General features: G+C 41.0%; 1 protein-coding gene across 1 annotated transcript; it reads right to left on the reverse strand.

Moving 5' to 3' along the window:
* Nucleotides 1-667: 667 nt before the first annotated feature.
* LOC145229481 (uncharacterized) lies at nucleotides 668-22,263 on the reverse strand. Its single transcript, XM_080094821.1, has 45 exons — nucleotides 21,667-22,263; nucleotides 20,418-20,502; nucleotides 20,193-20,353; nucleotides 18,518-18,708; nucleotides 17,121-17,250; nucleotides 16,983-17,048; nucleotides 16,463-16,589; nucleotides 15,656-15,806; nucleotides 15,381-15,511; nucleotides 15,035-15,161; nucleotides 14,871-14,966; nucleotides 14,589-14,806; nucleotides 14,470-14,521; nucleotides 13,972-14,196; nucleotides 13,550-13,702; nucleotides 12,921-12,956; nucleotides 12,810-12,854; nucleotides 11,348-11,455; nucleotides 11,136-11,288; nucleotides 11,004-11,078; nucleotides 10,479-10,694; nucleotides 10,102-10,155; nucleotides 9,912-10,019; nucleotides 9,749-9,847; nucleotides 9,409-9,462; nucleotides 8,915-8,959; nucleotides 8,581-8,730; nucleotides 7,488-7,541; nucleotides 7,269-7,430; nucleotides 6,896-6,994; nucleotides 6,148-6,258; nucleotides 6,020-6,073; nucleotides 5,878-5,904; nucleotides 5,747-5,806; nucleotides 4,388-4,441; nucleotides 3,849-3,956; nucleotides 3,581-3,634; nucleotides 3,403-3,510; nucleotides 3,236-3,343; nucleotides 3,125-3,169; nucleotides 2,956-3,063; nucleotides 2,757-2,882; nucleotides 2,299-2,688; nucleotides 2,001-2,226; nucleotides 668-1,942 (listed from the first exon to the last, which is right to left on the reverse strand). The coding sequence occupies exons 1-45, from the start codon at nucleotides 21,749-21,751 to the stop codon at nucleotides 1,728-1,730; spliced, it is 5,250 nt and encodes a 1,749-aa protein (XP_079950947.1). The 5' UTR covers nucleotides 21,752-22,263; the 3' UTR covers nucleotides 668-1,727.
* Nucleotides 22,264-23,454: the final 1,191 nt, after the last annotated feature.

Here is a 23,454-nt window from a genome sequence, read left to right on the forward strand (position 1 = left end):
TTGGCATGTAGACACTGTACTTGATAAGCTATGTTTGTTGCATAAATATATTGTGGCATTGTAAACCTATACAAAAAGTCTTCGTTGACTTAAACTGTGCCTGCATCCAGTACATTATCTAATAAAATTTACACAAATCCAAAAGGCAAAGTAAAGAATCTTCAATACACAAGACAAAAAAATAACCTTAAACCAGCAACGCTTTGAACCTTGCGAAATTACGGGGCTCAAGCCACAAAAAATATTATTAGTGATAAAATTTAAGACAGCACATAAAAGTGATTAAACCTTTATGGCACACTTTTTGTTTTGTTCGGTACAAACCCATCGCGTCGCTGACGTCACTTAAAACTGCGTCATAATATACAGCTTCCTCCATTTGTTTGTTAATAGTTACATTTACAAAGGGCAGGACTTTGACAAAGGCAGTGTATAGACTAAAATATATTTAAATGCAAAAAGTAATTGTGTGTATTTTTAAATTAATCTGAATAAATATATATTCAGAATAACAAAGCTACATATATAACTTTTGTTCTGGGTTGGATACAATATATTCTAAATCAAGATATACCCAAATCTAGTATTAAATTACTACTTTTATAGTTTTATTGTTATGGTTTACTATATATAGGTATGGGAAAAGAAAATTGATTTTATAACCTGCTTCTAAACGTTTTACCTGTTTCTAAACCTAAACAGTAATAAACGGTGTTTGTGAGGTTGCACACTCAATCGGAGACAAATTAAAACACATTTTGTGCAGAAAAATAACCTAAGAAAGTATAAAATGCAATTTGGTTTTAACTATTTAATTTGTTTTAACCTAAAAGATATTAAACACCCTTATCACATTATAGTGAAGTTAATAAAATTTTTTGTTCATTGGTACCGTGGTAAACATGTTGGTCCGAGTTATTTTTTATTTAAAAGCTGTTTGTTTGTTTTTACTCTTACGTACGGTTAAAAACAGCACAGAAATCTGAGTAAAGAAGGTTTCGTCTTATTGTTGTGTGCTTTGGATCAGTTACGTCACGACAAACGCTTTACTACGACAATTTTATAAAGTATTCCATTACATGTACCAAACTGCCTCTTGACTGAGCCTTACTTCAAACGAAGTCTAATTTGGACTTGCTTTCTTTGTTTAGTATAATTTCTGCTTGTCATTTAAAACATATTCAGTACACCCGCAGTCGTACCCAGCAAAAAACTACTCAACTATCGAATAAAGTGAGGTATTCTACCAGCTGTCTTTATGCAACCGTCATCTGCTATTGACTGTTACATTATCAAACTGAAGTTACCCCCAACAGAACTCTTTATACCATTTTAAATATTTCTTAGGCATTCAGCTGGGCAGATGAAAAACACATGCACACGTATGTGGTAAAAAAGCGACGAGAAAATAAACAATAACAAACTGACTTTGATAAGCTATCGAACCAGAAGACAGGAAAATATAAAGCACACAATGCACCAACGGCTGTCGCGAAGCGCTGATGTCAACAAACTGCGTGTTAATGCTCTATGACGTAACTTCCGGTACGTAGAGCAGCGCACTGCGAGGTCACGTGACTTCCGTGTGCGGCTCTCGGGCGCCGCGGCGCGGTAGCACTTTTTCGCGCTTGTATTGGGGGTGGCTCTACCGGTGCGCAGCTGCGCAATAATTTAAACAAACACCGCGGGCGTTAATTGGCTAGAATATGGCGTCACGTGACACACGACTATCTCGGCGCCGGACCCTTGTAGTTTGACGCCGGGGCGGGGATTAGCGCCTGAGCGGCCCGGCTTCCAGCAGCGTAACAAATTCCAACGTCGCAAACGCCCTTAGCCCCAGGTGGACCGGCCGTTCCTGCTGGCCCAGGGGTCCCTGGTTGTCCGTTGTGGCCATCTAAACCTGCGGGACCCGGGCGACCGACGCCTGGCGGACCTTCTAGTCCTAAAATGTCAAAAAATTGGTCAAACCGGTAAAGTTAATTTTTAAATATGTAATTAACCTGGTGGTCCGGTTTTTCCTCTCGAACCTCTTCTTCCAATGCCGGGGGATCCCCTTGACCCCTTGGATCCGCTGGGACCTGGCCGTCCCAATGATCCTGATGGGCCAACCGGTCCTGGTTGGCCAGGAGGCCCAGGTTCACCGGGTTTACCGTTGCGACCTGGGGCCCCGACCACTCCAGCAACACCAGGTTTTCCAGGCGGCCCTGGACTGCCCGCTATCGCACTCTGGCGGATAAAAATGAAACCGTGTTGGAGTTTAGGAGTCAACAACAAAATAAAATGGCAACAAGCTTATACCGGGGTCGGAATTCGGTCCAAAACACGGGTGATTATGGTTTCCATAATATCCGGCATACGATCATCAAGCAAGTCATCAACTGCTTTATTAACGATGCGTTTTATGTCATCTGAGGTCACCGACTTCCCGGGTTTCCCATCTTTCCCGGAACTTCCCTTCGATCCCGCTCTCCCGGTACGGCCTGGGGTACCTTTCCCCCCTTTAACACCGGGAATTCCCTGGTAGCCCTGGGGTCCTCTCTCGCCATCCAAACCAGCATCTCCAGGTTCTCCTTGATCTCCAGGTAGTCCAGCGGCTCCTGCGTTACCCTTGGGTCCTTGACCTCCCGTTTTGCCGGGCTCCCCTGGTTCCCCGTCAAACCCTGGTTCTCCTCTTGGTCCAGAATCGCCCTATACAGTAATGTATGTAGGATAGACAAACAAAGAAATCATATGCATATGCAGTTCGAGCAACGAACCCTGGGTCCTGCAGGTCCAGTCGGTCCTGGCCGTCCAGGAGTTCCATCAGCTCCACTATTTCCTTTTTGTCCGTCTTTTCCATCAGCTCCTTTGGCTCCAGGTGCACCGTTTGCTCCATCATTACCCTAAGCAAAAACAAATCATGAGAACAATCCAATATTGAGGTGTCAAAGTCGCAAACGCAGCAGCGATACCGACCGGCCTTCCGGGGTTTCCATCTAATCCGTTTTCGCCGCGTTGGCCTCTTAACCCTGGAAATCCCCTTTCTCCAGTATCACCGGGTGGTCCTGGACGACCTACGTCACCCTATAAGAAACAAAATTTTGCTTTCACACGTCATTCAACGTAAATAATGACGTCAGCTTACCGGAGATCCAGCAGCACCAGGCCGACCGTCGAGTCCTGGTGGTCCCTGTTGCCAATAACAACCATTACGTCACATGGTTTTTGTTTGTTTGCTTAAAGAAGTTGCACTTACCGGTTCGCCTTTAGGGCCAACGGTACCTGGCGTACCTGGCTGCCCAGTGGAGCCGTCTACGCCATCCAAGCCTCTTGGCCCGGATTTGCCATTAACACCGTCAGTTCCCTAAAAACGTCGCCGCAATATTAGTAGTTATTTTAATTTACAACCTTACTGATACTTACCCTTAAACCTCTTTCGCCTTTAGCCCCCTTTCCACCCACTTCGCCGGGGTTTCCAATGGGTCCCTGTAATCCCCTGGGTCCACGAATACCCACTGAACCTTTGATGCCCTGCATTGTTGCAAAACAAAGTAGATAATCTCTGAAGTTTTCAAACAATAACAAATCGATTTTAGCTTACCCGTTCACCTTGAGGTCCCATCGGTCCCTGGAGGCCAGGAATGCCCTGGAATCCCTAAAACACAAACAATGTATTTTTATGATATTGAAATCGTATATCAGGGACGATTTGTCAATTACACAGTGGCTAATGTTTAATAGTTTAGATCCACTGAAAAGAAATGTAGAATTTGCAGTTTATGCATCGCATTAACATCCTAACAATATTCAACAGCAAATCCAACAGCTTTATATAACAAATAAAAAAAATCTGCATTTAATTAACTCACCATATCACCGATTTCTCCTTTTGCCCCAGTGACCCCAACTTGACCTTTTAGACCCTTTTGACCTTTCAGTCCATCTTCGCCAGCTTTGCCAGGCTGGCCAGGAGCGCCCTGTTCGAAATTGTAGCGTTTTTAACAAGTTTTGCTTTATAAAGAGAGAAGTAATACGTCCCATATTGTTCAGGCGTTAAAAGTCACATCCATAAGTCCAAGTCACATATTGAGTTTTTTAAACTGCGACTTCAAGCAAAGTGAAGTATTTTTGGCGACTTTAAGTAATTTTGAGTCACTGAATTACTAGCCAAGGTGTTTTGCCCAATCTTATACGAGAACACCAGACAAAACAAATCACTCCGATTTGACTTACAATATACTGTCAGTAATAATAATTTTCTTGCGTACGATGACATTTCACCAAATTATTTTTCACAATGTTCGAAGGAACTTTAAATCAAAGTGATTGTTTCTTTGGTAATGATTATGGAAAAACAATCAAACACAACAACAAACAACAACACAACACAAAAAAAAAGGGGACGAACCTTTTCCCCTGTGCCTCCCTGTCTTCCAGGTGATCCCGGCAAACCGTCTGTGCCCTAAAAATATAAGTTTAATAAGTCTTTTAATATATATTTTTTTAAATCTTATTTTTCATAAGTGATGTGCTACAGAAGGGCGTGCGTAGTACTAACTATCTTATAAAGTGTGGTATGCAAGTAACTTTAAAAACAGTATCACCTCAAACTTTTTTATTGTGCTTTGAATACAAACAAATTAGGTAACAAAAACATCTCTGGAACACTGAAATATGGATCTGTTTAAAAGTTTAATGATTAAACGTTTGAACAATAAAGCATGTCGCTTTACACGTATATTTGGGCCGTTACTTTCATCACTAAAATCATCTCTGTGTGTTAAAATATTTGAATACAAACAAAAGCCCGCGTAATTAGCCAGAAAAGTGCAAGAAGATTAATTGCCCAAAGTTGGTAGAGCAACTAACATAAGAACTCACAACAGACAAAGTTTGCTTAATAAAGATAGATGGCGTGAAGAGCACAGTTACTTGAATGAACAGTGAGACTGGGATAGAGTTAGTAACTAACTTAAATGCGGGGCTAGGAACTCAGTGTATTGCTATTGTTATTACATGAAAGCCAACCCCAACCCTAATAGCCATAACCGTTAGCACTTTCACCCAATTTTACTTTGAAATGTTCTTTAAAGCTCTTTGCGCCATCCATCGGTATTTAGCAAACTGTTCTGTTGTGAATTAAGATTCTCCCCGAAGTTATGTAGCCTAATACAGTGTAAGTTATAAAGTGGTCTAAGCACGCATCAAAACGCTTTGACACAAGGAACTAAAATTTTGCCCCCGATACAATAATCACGTGACTAATTCATCACACACGAATATTGAACCGCCAGTGAAAGTCAATCATCCGGAAAACGAAAATTAAATCACACCACATTAGTCTATGACAGCAAGAACATCAAAGCAACGGATGTTACGCCTAAGAACACAATAACCTCGGGATTCTGAATGGTGTCTGATTTTCGTGCGACGCAAAGAGCACTATTTTCTTTTTATGTGGCTTATTGTTATGTAGCATTCGAGTAATTTAATAAACTTTTCTCAGATATTGTTTCGAAGTTTTACAAAACGCACTTGCAAACACTTTTTCCCCACTAAAAATCACATCCATATCGATTATGTTATGGTTTATTTACAAGGTTGTGTTTCGCAAGAATATAATTATTTGGCTGTAATAATTGTAAATAAACCCTGCTGTATGACAGAGCTTACAAGGATTTATAAAGACGTCCTAAACGACAAATCAAAAAACTAAATCTACAGCAAAAATCGAAAAACAGCTCTTACGCCCTACACTGCCACCTACCGGCTGTCCGTTGACCCCTGGTGGTCCGACCGGGCCCGGTGGACACTCTTCGCAATTGCTCTGCAACAAAAGCAAACAAACATGATGACGTCACACGGTCTATGACGTCACAACCTTGTGCTTGTACTCACCTCCTGAGGCTCCGTTATCACTCGACCCTGCAAAAGGCAAACAAAGCGTCCATTATCAAGTCACAAAGGGCTAAGGCTCTTAGAGGCCACGCTTGACTGAGCGTGATGACAACAACGTCACAATACAGCATTGTTAGCTCACCGGCTGTCCAGGTGTTCCCGGGTTTCCAGGTAGACCGTTTCTGCCAGGAAATCCCTTTGAAGAAAAGGTTTGATGTTAGGAATGAGCAAACTTTTAACTCTTTCACAACTGGCGACAAAATAACTCACCCTCGGTCCTATTTCTCCTGATTCGCCGGGCAGGCCTCTTGGTCCCACCACTAACTCAGTCTGGCCGTCCCTTCCAGGTGGTCCTGGTGCCCCGATTGCCCCTGCAGGACCCTGTACAATAACAACAATAACAATTGTACAATGTTACGAATAGTATTCGTTTTACATGAAAACGTGTGAAAATACTTTAAAAATACGTGCGGTAATATTTTTTTTCATTTTCAATAGGCGGCAATGTCATGTTTTAGACCAGGGGTCTCAAATTCAAACTACTTTTGGAGCCACAAAACTCCAAAGCAAGTCGAGGGCCGCGCTATTGGAACTTTTGTTACAGTGATAACATGACAACAAAAATATTGCATGATATAAATGTAAATTGTGCATTCATGTCACGAACTCGTGTATTCATGTCATGAAGTAACATCCTATAAAACCGTTGCATATGTTTCCAGATGTCACCCACAAAGAATCAACTCGATTCGGTCGGGTGCCGTATATTTGGCCTGGGTAAAACACATAATTTGTGCAAATACTTCGCGGGCCGCGCAATAAACCTTGGAGGCCAGCGTGTTTGAGAACCTTGTTTTAGACACAAGTATTGGCATTTATTTCCCCCGGATTTTAAACCCTAAAATATGCGCCTTTGATTTCAAAGACAGTTTGATTTCAAAAGCATTGAATAAGAAATAGGCCGTATATAAGTGTTTAAAAGTTATGCTTGAAATTTAGTTTAGACGAACTATCCTACTTCAATTCCCGGGGATCCTGGCGGTCCCACTGGTCCAGGTTCGCCTCTCTGGCCAGTGTGTCCGTCGGAACCAGATGGTCCAGGTGGTCCCGGAAGGCCCTGTGGAAAAAAATACGGAGGTCAGTTAAGAAACCAACAAAGAAAACAGTAATTAAAAACGTCTAATAATGTAACATATTTTCCTAGTAACGAAATCAAGCGATTAATGTCGGGGAATATCTATTTTCTCTTGGTATCTTCCGTTCTTTATATAAATGCAATCAATTTGTTTAGTTCTAACACTCATTATTTTTATAAACAGAACAAAATTCATAATGACAAATTATAAAAATTTGCAACAAAAGTTTTTTATTATTTTCAAGTAATAACATACTGTGTCTCCAGTTGCCCCAACAAGTCCAGGATTTCCCTGAATTCCGATTTCACCCTTTGACCCCTTAATTCCGTCTTCGCCAGGTGGGCCTGCATCTCCAGTTGCCCCTTTTGGCCCCACTTCTCCAGGCACGCCGGGTTCACCGGGACGTCCTCGCGGTCCCTGCAAAAACTTGTTGCAGGTGAAACGAAAAAGGAGACAAAAAAAAGGAGAAATTACCTCAGGTCCAATCGGTCCCGCAGATCCGGGATAACCTCTCTCGCCTGGCTCTCCCTGTGACGAATTTAAACAGAGAATTGGTTACGCCTTTGATAGTACGTGTCCATGGGCAGTGTTTTTTTAAGGTGTTTTCCAAATTTCTCCAGCGGTTTCCCAAAATTAAATATGGCTATTTTTTGGCATTTAAATGAAACACTTGCGGTCTCTTAAAACTACTTAGCGGTCACCCAAACCAAACCTTAAAAAAAACCTGTCCATGGGTCTGTTAAGTCAAGGGTGCGAAAGGATTTTAAAACAGCAGAATGTCAACTTTGCTTGAATTTTACGTTAACTTTGTTTTTTACGATGATCCTGTTACAGGCTTTACCACGCTATATACGAAACCAATCAAGATTTTGCAAACCGAAAACCCTATTTGTAACTTCGACAAGAAAAGACCAAGGGCCATTTGCTACCCCCACTGATTTAAGTTAAGCTTAAAAAAACACCATTGGTACAACACGACGAAGATACCTTTGTGGAACTAAATGACCAGTGCCCCACTTGATAATTAAAACAAAACTATTGCGGTTAAAACCTTTGCTTTTTGCAATGCAAAGCATACAATTGCTTCGAAGCCCAGAACGGCATTTTATTGTTTTTTAACAAATTAGTACTAAACTTCTCCGCATACAAAACATGCGGCTTTGAAGTAAATATGACCGAGCGGTTAACAAAATTATGTTTGCAAGCTTGTCGGTTCTAATCCTGTCTCGGCCACTTGTGTTTCCATGAGCAAAAAACTTAAGCGGCATTGCTTCAATCAAGTGGAATTTGATGCGTTGAACTAAAGACCCTAATTCCCTAAGTGGAAAAAAACGGACTAGAGTAATAAAAACAGGCAGCTCGACGGGGGACTTATTGTGAGCACAACGCATTTAGGCGTTGCCCGCCCACCGAGGGCAAAAATGAAACAAACAAACAAAATTAGGATCAAAAATAAAACAAATTTTAAAAAATTGGGCAATTACTAGTAATATTCCAAAGTTGGCAGCCATTTAGAATTGAACTTCAGTTAATGACCGGAAATCAAACTTCTTTGAATGCAGTTTACCTTGGATCCTGCTTCTCCGTCATTTCCGTCGATTCCGTCTTTTCCATTAATTCCGTTTTCTCCTCGTTCTCCTTTCGCTCCAGTTTCACCAATTTCACCCTTGGTACCTTTTCGTCCGGGAACCGGTTCCGGCGGGTCCCGATATTCCATCTAAACATGATGATTTTTTACGACGCTAAAATACCTTATACGGCGGCCCAAAATTGTTTTTAATCAAACCTGCAGGCCAATAGAGCCTCAAAAATTCCCAACAGGCTAACACAACTTAATTAATAACTAAACCAACTTTGCTACATAGAAGCACCATCAAACGTTTTCAAAGTTTTTTACTCACTCTCACTTCTGTGATCCCAGGTTCGCCAGGTACCCCATTTTCACCCTGGGTAAATAAAGAAAACATGATGTATTAAGAAAAAAAAATGGAATAACTTATTTAGTTTACTAGTTTTTTGCTTCAGTAGTCTGATAGAACTTACAAATTTAATTGAAAGTTTGTAAATATAAATAAAATGATAAATAAAATACGTAAATAAAAACATAGCGACACCATTTCAATAAAACAATAACCAAACTGGAAAAATCTGCGCTACATTGAAACGTTGTGGAGGGCTTAAATTGACGAACATAGCTAAACACACCACACCTACACCGTATAATAAGCTTAAAGGTTTATGTGACAGGAGCTCATAAGAAAGTAAGTTTGGCGCAGTCCAAAATTTAGTTTGTTTAGACTCATATAAGTTTTGGTGTGTTTGAGATGTGATAACTGCAATGTAAAGAAAACTACCATGGTGTTTTTTTTTTCTTGTTTTCAAAATGCATTCTTACCTTTTCTCCACGTTCTCCGATTTCCCCTTTGGCTCCTAATTCTCCTGGTTGACCCTGCACAAATGTGAAATATAAAATAATAATTTAAAAGATATGAATTAAAAAGTGAAATAAATTTTAAAAAACAAATTGAAAAATAAAATAAAAATGAAACAAAATTTTTAAGCGGAAATACCATTTTGAAGATTAAAAAGTTTCGATATAACTGTATTTTTTGTTTGTAACAATAATAATAGTTTAGTGAAGTAAAAAAATGTGTGTGGTCCTGTTTTTTTACATTGAATGCATTCAAATAAAAAAGAATCTTAAAATTAGAATTATAAATAACGTTGCCACATACGGGAGGTCCTTCATCGCCGGGTAATCCTCTTGGTCCCGGCTCCCCGATTCCACCCTTAGATCCCTTGCTTCCTTCCAATCCAGGTATCCCGTCTGCACCCTAACCAAAAACAAAACAAACAAGTATTGTGAGTTTGAAATAGTAAAACACACAATAAACTTACATCTTGTCCTGGTACTCCTGGCTCCCCAGCTGGACCCTGCCTTCCCACAAGACCCTGGGGGCCTGGGGGTCCGCGCTCACCCTGCACCCCTGGGGCGCCATCGATACCCTTTAAAAGAAAGCACAAAGAGTAATATTTTTACATTTTTGGTACGACTGTTCGCAGTAAAAGGTGAAAGTCTTGTACTTACATCTAAACCAGACTGACCTATGACTCCTTCTTCGCCTTTTGGTCCAACCTCACCCTGAAAGACATAAATTCGCAATTAATTCAATCCCAAACATTTCAAGATTAAAAACACGCATAAAGTTTACTATTTTTTTCAGGGCCTTAAAATCAGTCAAATGCAGTAAGATATAAATTTCAAGAATTATACAAAAGACACATTGCAGAAAAGCTCGATTAGAAATTTTGTTTTTTAAAAACACAAGAAGATTTTTGTCACATCAGTTTCCTATTTAATCATAACAAAATTTTGGTTCAAAAGACAGTTTGATTTCTTCATTCAGTATTAGTTTGATTTATTCATGCAGTAGCAAACAAGAAACATATTTTATCGTATCTTACCTGTTCTCCATTTTCTCCATCTTGTCCATCTTTTCCGTCAGCTCCGTCTTTTCCATCTTTTCCCGGTTCTCCTTTGGCACCGACAGCCCCAACTTCGCCTTGGGGTCCTCGTTCGCCAATCTCGCCTCTAGGGCCTTCTTCGCCCCTCTCTCCATCTTTTCCAGGCTCACCCTTGACTCCGTCTTGTCCATTTTTGCCGGTAGCACCAACTTCGCCCTGAAACATAACATTGTTGTAGGAACAGAGTTGTAAGTCGGGCCGGGCTTTTCGGGCCGTGTTCGGGCTTGGGTTTCTTAAAAAAAACGGGCCTGACTTCAGTGTTGGTAGTTTTTTGAATAAATTTAATTAGCTAAGTAGCCAGTTGTTCTCAAAAACGATTCGGGTTCGGGCCAGGTTTCGGGCTTGTATTTTTGGGTTCGAGCCGGGTTCGTGCTCCAGTTTAAGGCCCGTTAACAACTCGTGTAGGAATTTACGCGACTAAAGCAGTTTGGCAAACTTCAACTGAGTCAACATTATAAAAAGCACCTTTTCACCGTTGGGGCCTGGGACGTCCGATGGGGGTCCAACTGGTCCTCTTTCTCCTGTTGCCCCAGCTTCTCCCTAAAAATATTCATATTTATCCTAAAGCCTAATTTTTCTAGCCACTTGATCACTTACTGCAAGTCCTGGTTGCCCTGGTGGTCCTTCAGGCCCAACATCACCCGTGCTGCCTTTAAGTCCAGGGGGACCAATGACCCCCACGGCCCCAATTGACCCTGTTTCGCCCTTTTCTCCGGTTTCACCCTTTGCTCCAACAGATCCACGGGCACCCTGATAAAATTCAAAGTTAAAAAGTATTTGGGGTCATATTGAGTACAAAGGGGATTTACCGGAGTTCCGGGGGCTCCATCTGCTCCAGCGGCACCGTCGGCCCCAGGTTCACCCTTTGCTCCTATGGGTCCGGCGTCCCCGGGTATGCCAGGCTCGCCAGGTTCGCCCTATTAAGCAAAGAAAATTGATAGTTTGAACAAAACTAGAATATATTTTAAAAGATTTGTTTGAAAACAAAACTGCCGGATATGTGGAGATCTCTGGTAACCCTAGGTTTGACCCGGTACAATCTAATCACAAAATCATGTAGCATGAAAATTTATCCTAAAAGTAGTTATTATTATACCACTCCTACTTTTATTTTACAGTATTTTTTATTAATATGAATTCGAAATGATCCCTTTGAATAATGCATGCCGTAGGCCTAACGCATTAGCAAAGTAAACTAAGCAGTAGAAAAAAGAATGAAAAAAAAACTCTGAACCAAAACATCATACAAGTTGCCTTTTTCAGCAAATTCCCCAAAAAATTATAGCATATGTAAAAAATCTGATTTTGTTTTCGCTTTTTTGCACAGTTTGTTACAATTTGTCGCTTTATAGGAAATTTGCCTTTCAAGATATGCCGTTATCTTGATGAAGACGTCTTATATAGGACGTCGGAACGTCGATTTATTTATAATAAAACTGCTGGAAGAGCAATACTCGTTTGTATGTAAACAAATCCTAAGTTATTTACAAGTTTACATTTTTTTCTTCACTCGGAGAATAAAATCTGTTCAATCATGTAACATTCAAAACATTGCATGGTTGGAATGGCGAAGTTTAAGACAAGTTAAAAACAGAAGGATTGATGCGCGGTTACATACTGCTGTACTAATATGGCTCGTCTGTTAAGTGAAGGATACCTGACGCCGTTGTTGATTGTTTTCATGCGCTAACAAGCCGAGTACCAGAGCCGCTATGTCCGGGCTCATGAGAAACGTTATTGCTGTCATGCCCTTATTTGGCAATGGAACGTGGTTGTGCAACGCGATGCGCAAAACCACAAAATAAAGCTGAAAAGCCACAAGTAGCTGAAGCGCGGCCTGCTAAGTTTGGCTTGCACATGAAAGAATCAGCTTACTGACCGGCCTAATTGGGATTTGAAATGTTGACTGACAATTTGCGGATTGACTTCTGTAAATTTTGCAAGGGCCAGTCAAAATCTCTCCAAAAGGGGGCTTAAATCATATTTTACATTTCAGTTTGATTTAAGCCACCAAAGGCTACAAAAACGGGTACAAGGAGACCAAACAGTTAAACGCGACCAGCATATAACCGCCACAAAAGGTGGTAAAATTTGCATTAATTTTAAACTTTCCTCTTGGAAACTAGTTTTTTTCCATTTGTGCTTTTTTCCACGAGTTTCCAATCAACACTAACATTCCCACAGGCGTTTATGTATGTTCGCCGACACGATTGGGATTAGGGGTGTTTTCCCATTTACAATACGTGTGGACTTGTTTTCACTGCTACTCACATTAACTCCATCCAGTCCGTCTTTTCCAGGTCTACCTCGGGGTCCCTAAAAAAAAAAAACACTAACAGTTTAAGACAAATACCAGACCCACTGGAGAATTACGAATCTTACCCTTCGTCCTGCGCTTCCATTTACACCAGGTATTCCCTGCGTAAAATCAAAATTTGAAGTTGCTTTTTGAATAAAGTCACATTTAATGTTTGTTACAGGATCCTTTCGGGAATAATAGGCATCATATGCCCACGATCACTGATTAAATGTGTAAATTTCTGTGAGAATAATTAACGAAGAAACAGTGCTTCCGAATCAGAATTAGTCAACAAGTAGTCTTAAACCAGTGGTTCTCAACTCGTTTCAGGCCATGGGCCACTGGCCCAGTAAAAATAACAGCGTGGACCATTCCATCGTTGATCAAGATTAAAGTATGCACACACAACAATGAATTGGGCTCGAAACATATGTCTTTAAAACCGATTTTCCAGAAATGAGATAAAATCATTACCAACTAATATTTTGAACCTCTTTCATGATATAATATGCAAAGACTTAAACGATAAACCTTTGGTGTAATTGTTTTACTACCTAATTTTGTTTTTACTTTTACACTCGTTGGGTGCAGAGCGGCTGATGATAGGCGAAATATACATAATTTAACACCATTTGTTGACTGATTCGGATTAGAAAGCAATGTTGCTTTGTCAATTATTCGTTTTGAATAAAACAGTTTGAAATCCACTTACATCTGCCCCGGCGGCTCCGTCGATGCCTGGGGGGCCCGGGAGTCCAATGGCACCAAGTTCGCCTTTTATTCCAGCATTGCCAGGCGGACCTTGAATTCCGTCTCGTCCGTCAGATCCATCTGTTCCGTTAAAACCGCTCTCTCCCCTATCTCCCTGTTATGAAGTAAATCTATATCCACTTGTTTGTAAACTAATTACCTAGTTTCAACTCAGTTTCCATCCAATAGGTCTTTTCACCTTGGTGGATCAAAAATAAGTTTTTACTCTTAGAGTTTTTTTCAACCGAATATTAAACCCAACGGAACCTAAACTGATTAATTACATACACAAAGGACCCAACAGATCCCAATAGATTCTAAAATCTAAATTCACCGAATAGATAACGATCCCTAAAATTTTAAATCAGTGAATTGATGATATACCTTGTCACCCTTCTCCCCTGCTGGACAAACGCAGGCGGCAATGTCAAGGTCAGGACCAACAGCTTCGCCAATCACATTTGGTCGTTTCTCTGGACTTTGTGGCCGAGAAAAGTTGGCAAAACCTTCGGGTCCAGTTTGGGGATTCACCGTCAGGATTTCGGGGCCTTTTGTTGTTTCTGAGGTCGTTGTTTTTTCGCCCAGTAAAATTCCTTGCGGTGTCAACTCCTATACGGCAAAAGAAAACAGCACAAACGGACAGAGTCAATAATCAGATTTTTCCCAACCTTTGAACACTCTGATAAAAAAAACTGTCAAAATAGACAGTGAAGTAAAAAAGCACTGGTCTAAAGGTGTTAATATGCTGTCTTACCAAGTCCAACATTTAATCCCAATTTCACATGCAAAACAGGCACTGGAAGATGCAAGTGCCACAAATATCCATAGGTTTTACACAATATAGGGAACTCAATAAATATTCACAACTAAAAAAGTTCTTACAATTAGTTCATCGGGGAAGAATCCCTCTGGAATTAAGGTGGTTGTCGTTTTCCTGAAACGTAACACATTGTGACGTAAGACATGACGTCAATAATAACGTAACAGACAAGAACACGTACTCGGCGGTTGTCGTGGCAACAGGCGTGGTGGTTTTTGTTGTAGTTGGTTGAGTAGTCGGAGTTGTGGTTGGTTTTAAGGTTGTTGTTGCTTTAGTTGTTGTTGCTATTGTTGTTGTAGTTGCTTTTGTAGTTATTGCTGTAGTTTCTTTTGGAGTTGTTGTGTTGGGTTTGTTGGCAGTCGGTGTTGGAATGTCGTTTTCGCCGAATATAGGAGGACACTGCAAAACAAACAGCGTCGTGTCCAAAGTGATGTCACAAACAGTTAATTGTTACATCACTCACGTCGCCGGCGCTTCGGCCCGGTAATTCGCAGCATCCCATCTCGACGTCGTCTGCTGATTGGATTTCGCAGTACATTCGAATCGATTGAATTTCAAACTGCAACCATAAACAAAGAAAACTTGATGTGACGTCATGTGACAACTTGCAATAGTGACGTCACGCACCTCTGCTGGCGTGTTTCTCCTGGTTCTTCCCAAGTAAGTGTCGCCGCCAATTCCGATTTCATTTGCTTTGAACCTCATCCGCTTTGTTCCGACCTTCTCACAGTCGATAAATAACGTCACAGAACCGCTGGAAATAACATATAAATGATGTCACAGTTACTGACTTTGCAACAGTTTCAACTAACGATACTTCAAGGTAGTACTTTAAATGGCAAAAACAAGTGCCTACATTACAACTGTAATCGTATGCGTTTTCTTTTTTCCAATTGTTAGGTTGAAAATATTACGTCACACACACGTAGCTGTGACGTTCGACTATGGTCATTGGGATGTTAATTAGACCAACCTGTTGATGTGCATGATGACCTTGTGGAATTGAGTGTCAAATAACTTCTTAACAGGCGGAAATTTTTTGCCCTTGAACTTGCCAGAGGTCACGGAGCCGTCAAGACCCAAAGCAAGAAAATCAATTGATTTCTAGAATAAGAAATTAAAGTTTACTTCAGACATGCGATATTGCAACAAGTCAAATTAACACTGATGTTAGGTATGCACAAAGCACCGATGGCGTCATTAATGACCTCATATGTGTCGTCATCACACAGTTGCAGAAATACTTACATGTCTTGGGTTAAGTCTGATGTTAAGTTGTTCTTTTCCGAGGGCATCCACGACTTTCATGATGCTCCAAATTCCCTTGGATGATTTCTTTGTCAATCGAAAGACCGATACAAAGGCATATTGATCGGGTAGACCCTTGCTGAACAACTTGCTGTAACGTTAAAAAACAGTTCCGTAAATTGGCTTTGTCGTCAAGTAATTGTTTTAAGGCTATATTTTTAGTGATTTAATATGGAAAACCACCATGATATACAACCATTAGGAAAGTTTAAAGAAACAATGTACAATTGTATTTTGATTTAGTACAGGCTTCCAACAGTGACTTAACTAGGGTGTCATTTACCCCCAAAAATAAAAAATGTCACGTTTTGAGTATCGGAAACTGTAATTGAAACCAAACCATATATGGGGCCACATTTTGCCTCCTAAAAACCGCTCCAAGCGCATTTCTGCTTGAAGGCTGTGACAGTCAGGTATAGCTCAAGCGATGCGCTTTTAAAAATCATTGATTTAAAATATGAGCTTGGAAAACCATATTAAAACTTTGAGATTGGAGATTCAACACACTTTACAGAAAACAAGTCAGATCATGTGAGTAAAATGATTTTTTACAATGTCGTCGTTGACACAATTAACCAGTCAATAGATACCAGTTTGGACTAACCGTGCAAACACATATATGCTTTCAGCTTTTTAGGCAGGTTTAATAATGATAAAAAAACCTCCATTCTTTGTCACAATGGAAACAATACAGTTTCGGAAGCACATTTCTTTTACCACTAGTTATCAAACCATTTTTCCACATACCTTGTCAAAATAGATGGACTGTCGGACAACCTGAAGGCGGTCAAACCTTTAGCCGAACCGTCCACTTTCCTGATGCCGGTTTCGTTCGTCTTCTTGTGTAATTGAAAAGCGGAGACCAGATCAAAACCTAAATTAGACCAAATCCCAAGTCAGCATAAATTCAAGTTTTGCCGAGTTAGTCACATGCAAGCAATAGGGATTACGAAAGATCAAAAGAAAGAGAGTGTTAATGGTTGCCATTTGATTGGTTATTCGTGATTCGACACTTACCTGTTGAAGCGGCACTCCCCTCTTACTGACGTCACCCGATCAAGTGTCTGACGTCATTAAAAACGTATTTACAAAAAAATCAATTCACCACAAAATCAACATAGAGAGATGGAGGAAATAGGAAGGTGATCTGGAAACCACCCCACCGTCGGATTCGTGACGTCATGCACGTCTGTGGAAGTGACGTCATCATGCATGCTACGTAATTGCTACAAGTTACTCGGCGAAAAGTTAGTGCGTGCAAGCTTGCCTGGTGTAACGTCGTCACCTTTGACCGTTTCCCCTCCAGCCATGCCCAGATCGGGGCAGATCGCATCTGTGAACAAGAAAAAAGAGATTTTGTGGCTTTGTTAGGCGACAGGTGCGCACTGTGACTTCACAAACTCACCGACGCAAATGATCTGTCGAAGCGATTCTCGAATTCGTTCGATGGCTTCGAAATCGTCGACTTGGAACACATGACGAGAATCGGGGTCCGAAGCGATTTCCTTCAGTTCCTGCACCACGGCTGTGCTCACCTGTTTGTGACGTAAACAGTAATGTTTGTGTCGTAACAATGCGCCCACTACCGCCACAAAATGCGCTAAAGTGTTGTGAGTGAAGAGTTAAGTTACTTCGTAAACAATGGCTGACATTGATGGGTTGGACTCTGAGATTAATGGTCCCAGTCCAAGAACCACGTGAATACAACATTAAAACGTAAACGGGGTAACTTTAGAAACCGTTAGTTTTGTTTACCCTTTAATTGTTAACTGTAATTAACTGGAATTCAGCGAGACATGCACCACATGTGTCCACTACGACTCTTAAAGTGACATTTTATTGGGCGCCAAAGGAAATTTACTAATGGCAACTTTATCAGCACCCAACTTTTTTAGGTAAGGGCAACTTTATCAGCACTAGAAGGTGATACGGAAAAAAATAGAATGAGAATCCGGTGTACCGCAGCAGTGAGAAGGAAGAAAAAGTCAAAGCCACTGTCTTTTGAACATTGGGCCAGGTGTTAGACCAAATTGTAGCCGTTTTTGATACAATTTTGGGCGGTAATACCTCACGATCATACGTTGAACACACACAAGTGCTGTTTAAAAAACCGCCTACATCGCTCAAGGCCAAACTACAAGTTCCGTCATAGAAACCGCTTGTCCAGCCTAACACAGATTATATTACGCATCTAATACGCCCAAAAAGCAGCACAAGTGGAATGTATTTAGTGGCATTCGCGTAACCAACTTCAAAAACCATAAACGCCTACTTAATCACCAGCGAAACAAGTAGTTTTTTTTCCATAATAAACCACAGGCAAAAAACAATGTAGCTCGTTAAGACAGCTCCTCAGCTCAGTGTTCTTAACCAGGGATACACGCACCCCTTAATTAAGGGGCACGAGACCTGTTTCTAGGGGCTGTGAGGGTGCCAACCCATTGAGGATATAGGTCACTTGGGGGAAAAACAAAAGGGGTGAAAAAACTGGCCGATAAAATGGCAATATTGCCAACAAAGGAAAAAGGCGAGGAACCACTGCCTTAGCACATAAAATGGCGTCCATGCAAGTTGAGTCAACTGCAGGGCCAAATAGCAGTACAAACTTCCTTCAACAAACAACCAAAGCGTACTTGTAAGCTTTACATGGAGTTTCCCTTAATTTGTGCGTTATTTGTACACACGTCGTTGCGGTCGACAGCACAAAGCTCGTTGGTTGCTTGAAACTTTTAAATCGAGTACTTTACAACCCTTTTGGAAGCTCTTTGCACTTTGAACGGTTTAAAGGTTCCTAGATCTTACCCCAACGGCATACAGCTTTATACCATTGTCCTGTGCCTCAGAGGAAGGGTTGTAGACATTGTCCTGGGCCCGCCCATCGGTAAGAACGATGGCCAGACGGTTGTATCCCAATTCGATGTCACGTGCGCCGGTTTCCATGGAGAACGAGTAGTCGCTCATAAACCGGATCGCTTTGCCGGTGCGAGTGTTACCTGTGACGTCACAAAGGCATTCGAACAAATTAGTTCAAAAAAGCAAACTTGGGCAGATGTGTGGATGCCTGGAGCGTTTAGGCGCCTTAACTCGCGAACACTCCTTGACCGAAAAATTTGCCGCCAACGCGTAAACATTGCTAATATGTTTGTTGCCAGTGCGTGACGTCACAAAGTGCCTTCGAGGGAATTTCGTGCTTTTACGGGTTAACGATGTACAGGATTGGGAGATGATTTATTGCGATTTTTATTACACATTCCTCCCGTCTGGAGCAGACATATTATCTTATGCCGTCTGCACGGTAATAAGCAGTTCCTTGGCCTAAGCTATGCGGTATCACATCCGTTGCGAAGCAGCCATTAAAGTTCGAGTGTTGATTATAAGTGCAACACTCAGTTCCGCCTTGTGACTTCGCAATGGCCATTATGCGGTCATTTACATTTTCTGAGACTTGCGAACGATCTCACACACGGAAACATTCGTGCATGAACTCATGTCAATTATTCTTTTCTTCCATTTTTACAAATTGACTCAAATGTGAAAAGACAAGCAATTTTAGTAAAACATCTTATTCTATAATCATTGACTTGGTTTTTGAAAATTCGGCCAAATTTGGGTAAATTTAGACGCAATTTTTTGAGAGATTTTGTTTAACGCAGTCTTTTATTCAGTTGGTAAAAAACTGCACAAAAAAATCGTTTTTTCTGGTACAACATTTTTAATTTTGCTAAAGTATTTTGGGAGAATTGTTTGTTTAACGAAGTATTTTTTTTTTCAGCCGGTAAAAAGATGTACAAAATGGTCGTTTTTTGTAGTAAAAACTGGCTTGATTTTTTTCTCAAGAATTGTTTATCGCTGATATGTGTTACCTATTTATTACACTCTGCAACAAACAAATGTAATGCATTTCTCCTATATCTTAGGTCACGTGTTCGAGGAAATCGTAAAAGGGCCTACTGATCTTGGTTTAGCAACGTTTTTATTAATTCAGGACTTCGAAACCGAAACATCGATATGGCAATATTACGCCGAAATGATTCAGTATTTTCTATTCCACGGAAACTTCGGTGTAGTATAATTTGGTTGAACGTAGCGCAATCCTTCCAAAGTCATTGTTTTTATATGATAAAAAGACCTAAAATACATAACGATGCCTATTTATTTATTTATTTTTTAAATTACCTAAAACAAATAGCGCAAAACGGTCGAAATAAAGTTATAGTTTATTTTTATTTGTGTCACCAACAAAATAACTTTGAATATAATATTTCACTGTAGAACGGCATTGCAAATAATGAAGCAAAAACAAAGAACACGTTTTTAAACGAAAATAGGCAGTTTGAAATGACTACTCCTCATATTTTTGCTTGTCTACAAAAACCCGTAATGTTGGGATATCGTTTTGCTACTTGAACATGAAATCAACCCAAAAAAGTGCTTTGACAAGTTTTCGCCAAACTGTGTTAAAGAGTTTGCTACTTACCAGTAAGATAAGTGATGTTATGTACTGCATTGATCAAATCCGCCTTATTGGTGTGATCATTCAATGCGATAGCCATTTTCGGGCTGTCGGAGTACACCACGACACCCACATGGGTCAAATTGGGCCCAACTTCGAAAGATCCGGCCAAATCTGACACCCACCTGAAACAGGTGACACCGTGAGAATGCAGTGACCCATGAACGTAACCAATGACCCGTGACTTACTTTCGTACTCGGTCAAAATCTTCGGATCCGACGCTACTTGAAGCGTCCAACACGAATACCAGGTCATAATACACCGTTCTGCAACCTAAAAGGACGCAACAAAATGTCTGTTATTTTGGGGCGCCCGAATATGGCTAAAGCATGTGCTGCAAGTTTAACGGTCATGTGCAAAAGGTGCCGTTTGTCGGATTACAAGGGCATTATTGCGAAATAGTACAGCCCCGGCGGCATTTTTGCAAATGGTAAATCTATTTCAAGGAAGATTGAGTTACAACCAATCACAGCCAACAAGTTGCTTGGCTTTGGAATGTAACAGTTACGAAGTTAATAGTTAGGGACATTAGGGCTTGGTTAAGATTAGAAGTTTGTTGTTTCTGTCAACACCGATATTGATACCATCCACCGTGAACGATTATCCTTGCTTTAACACCAGTGATATCACACGCTTCTGCCCCGTAAAAGGTTGTCGTTCACCCCGGGGTACATCAGACGTCCATTTAATAAAAACGCTTAGTGCTAAAAATTTACACTTTCGTGCAAGCCGCTAGTCGGCATTACTTTCAAACACACATACGTAAACAAGAAACTACCTTTTAGGAAAATGTCACAATTAGTGCTTTAATGACGTCACAAAGGAAACACGTCATGCGTTCAGGGCAGGCAAAAACCAATCACAAGAGGTCACACGTGATTCACATTCACGCCATACGTCATTTATCAAGCACTGTGAGTTAACGACAATCAATTGATGACGTCATGCGGCAGACGATCATCATGCAAATAAAAACTGGAATCAAAAAATCGACCAATCATCGGTCATGCTGGTGTGATCACGTGACCACTCACGCAATTATGACGTCACCTCCGTTTCCAATGTTTTCCTCGCTCTTTTGTTTCCAACCTTCTGACATTACCAGCAGTGCTCGATAAGCGATCAAACACAAAAGCAATTGTTGCACGAATAAAGCGGGTTTCTAAACCAGATTTGTGCAGCAAACCGCCAGCAAATTTTAAAGATATTAAATGACTGATAAAATATTTAAAATTGGTTGCCTTTTTCACTTAAAATTAAAGGAGGACGTTTTTCCAGTTTAAAAATTTATGGTAAATTTCAATTTCTCGTTACAGTTCAGTGCACAAAGCTCGGCTGAAAACCCGCTTCGGAAGACAAAAGCCGCGTATGCAGAAAAATCCATTGACAGGTCATAAAAACATCAAATTGTTTTGAGTGCAAATCACCTTTACCCACCTTTTCTGTTGTCGGCGGTCTGTTGCGTCACCGCCAATGACGTCACTATCGCGAGAATCGCCGCTCGAATCCACCGCTGGTCCATGGCCGACAAGCAAATTGGCGACAGGTGTTGCGGGTTAACTTAAGACCTACGCGGCACTCTAACAAGCATCTTGGCACATCGTGAAATTAGCTGCAACAAGAAGAGAGAAAAAACTTTGGCATTCCGCACTGACGGCAGTGTTATGGGCGCCACCGGTCTTGCGTGACCGAGAGGAAACCGTTGTGAAGTGCAGGGACGCTCGCGCGAACGGCATCGCGAAATTAAAACCCCTGTCAAGCTTGCCCCTTAAACTCCAACCTAGTTGCAAAACGATTAAACGAAAAATTTAAGCTGTCCCAACAGTTAATAGCGCCCTAATCCCTAGAGAGCTGAACAGACAAGGCGAACTTGTTAGTCGGTTTCGGCCAATTAGCAACAGGCAATCTATCAAACTGGCGAGACGAAGGGCCGCCACCACACAGCCAATTATGGCGTGCACTTAATGCCACATTATAATCTGCTTAACACGTCTGTCCTGCCTTTTCTCGATTCATCATGGGCAAATTAACATCGCCCAGGAATGTAAAGCAATCATTGATCCCACCTTAAGCTGTGTTGCTATTAGCTCTGAGATACAGTGACGACCTGAGGCATATTTTTGCAATTATTTCGCCTTCATTCTGTACGTCAACACACAGAAACTTAAGCTTTGAAACTTTTTTTACAAACCGAGCTGATACGCCAATTCTGTTAAAGGTTAGGGCAAAATTGTTCGAATTTTTTTGTCCAGCGCTGACTCCAACGCTTCGCGGCCTGTCAACTGTTACATTGGGCAGTCTGTGTGATGTCACAAAGCGCTTTGTCCGTTAAGCTCATCGGCCCCTTTTTAGGTTGGGTACCAGCGCGACAAAGGGGCCTTCGTTAAGCCAAAAGTCAACCGAGATTTACAAACCATAGGATTTGCAAAATCAATCGCTCCATTGCGCCACAAATAAACCCTTTGTTGGTCGAAATTCGAGTATCCTCTGTTCGAAACAAATTGGTGTATTACGTAACAAATCAAACAAGATCTTGCCGATAGTTTTCTTGTTTATGGGCGTTTAACGTAAAAAGCAAGTTCTTTGATCATATCTGTCATTGATTAAAGAGGGAGATAAAACATCGCACCTAAAACTACAATGTTGTTAGTTGTTTTACAGCTACAATGTTGTTAAAAAACAGACATGTGTATAGACACGGCGTGTGAGTAAATGTGGTCGTTTATGTCAATATTCAAACAATAGTGCTACATGACTTTTTGTCATCTTTCGTAGGTACCGAAACCAGTTAATAATTGTCCAAAAACCAAAGGCAAATAAACAGGAACAAAAAGGCGCGAATTACTTAACTGGTTCCCAACCTTATCTCGAGTACGCAACACTCGAACCCTTGTTTTGATTCTGGAACTAAAACAACACGGCGCCTCTGTCAACAAACGAGCGAAATTAAAAGCGTCGCAAACTGGCTGTGATCTTAACCGTCGCCTGTATTCGGGTTTCGACTACCTTCTAGCTCAGCAATATACGGCTACGGAACGATAATTTCTTGCTACTGCTTTTTTGTTCACGACTACTAACAAACCACGCGGCAGCATAAACTTCACCGTTGGCTGAATGTTCGCAATCTATATTTAGAACCGGGTCCGCAACTTTGCTGTGCCTTGTATTTGCTCGGCAGCTCTCTCTACCGGAAAAAGTTTTGCTATGGTATCAAATACGTACAGT

The sequence above is a fragment of the Phallusia mammillata genome, chromosome 5 (assembly GCF_965637545.1).
Source record: "Phallusia mammillata chromosome 5, kaPhaMamm4.hap1.1, whole genome shotgun sequence".
NCBI classification, from domain to species: domain Eukaryota; kingdom Metazoa; phylum Chordata; class Ascidiacea; order Phlebobranchia; family Ascidiidae; genus Phallusia; species Phallusia mammillata.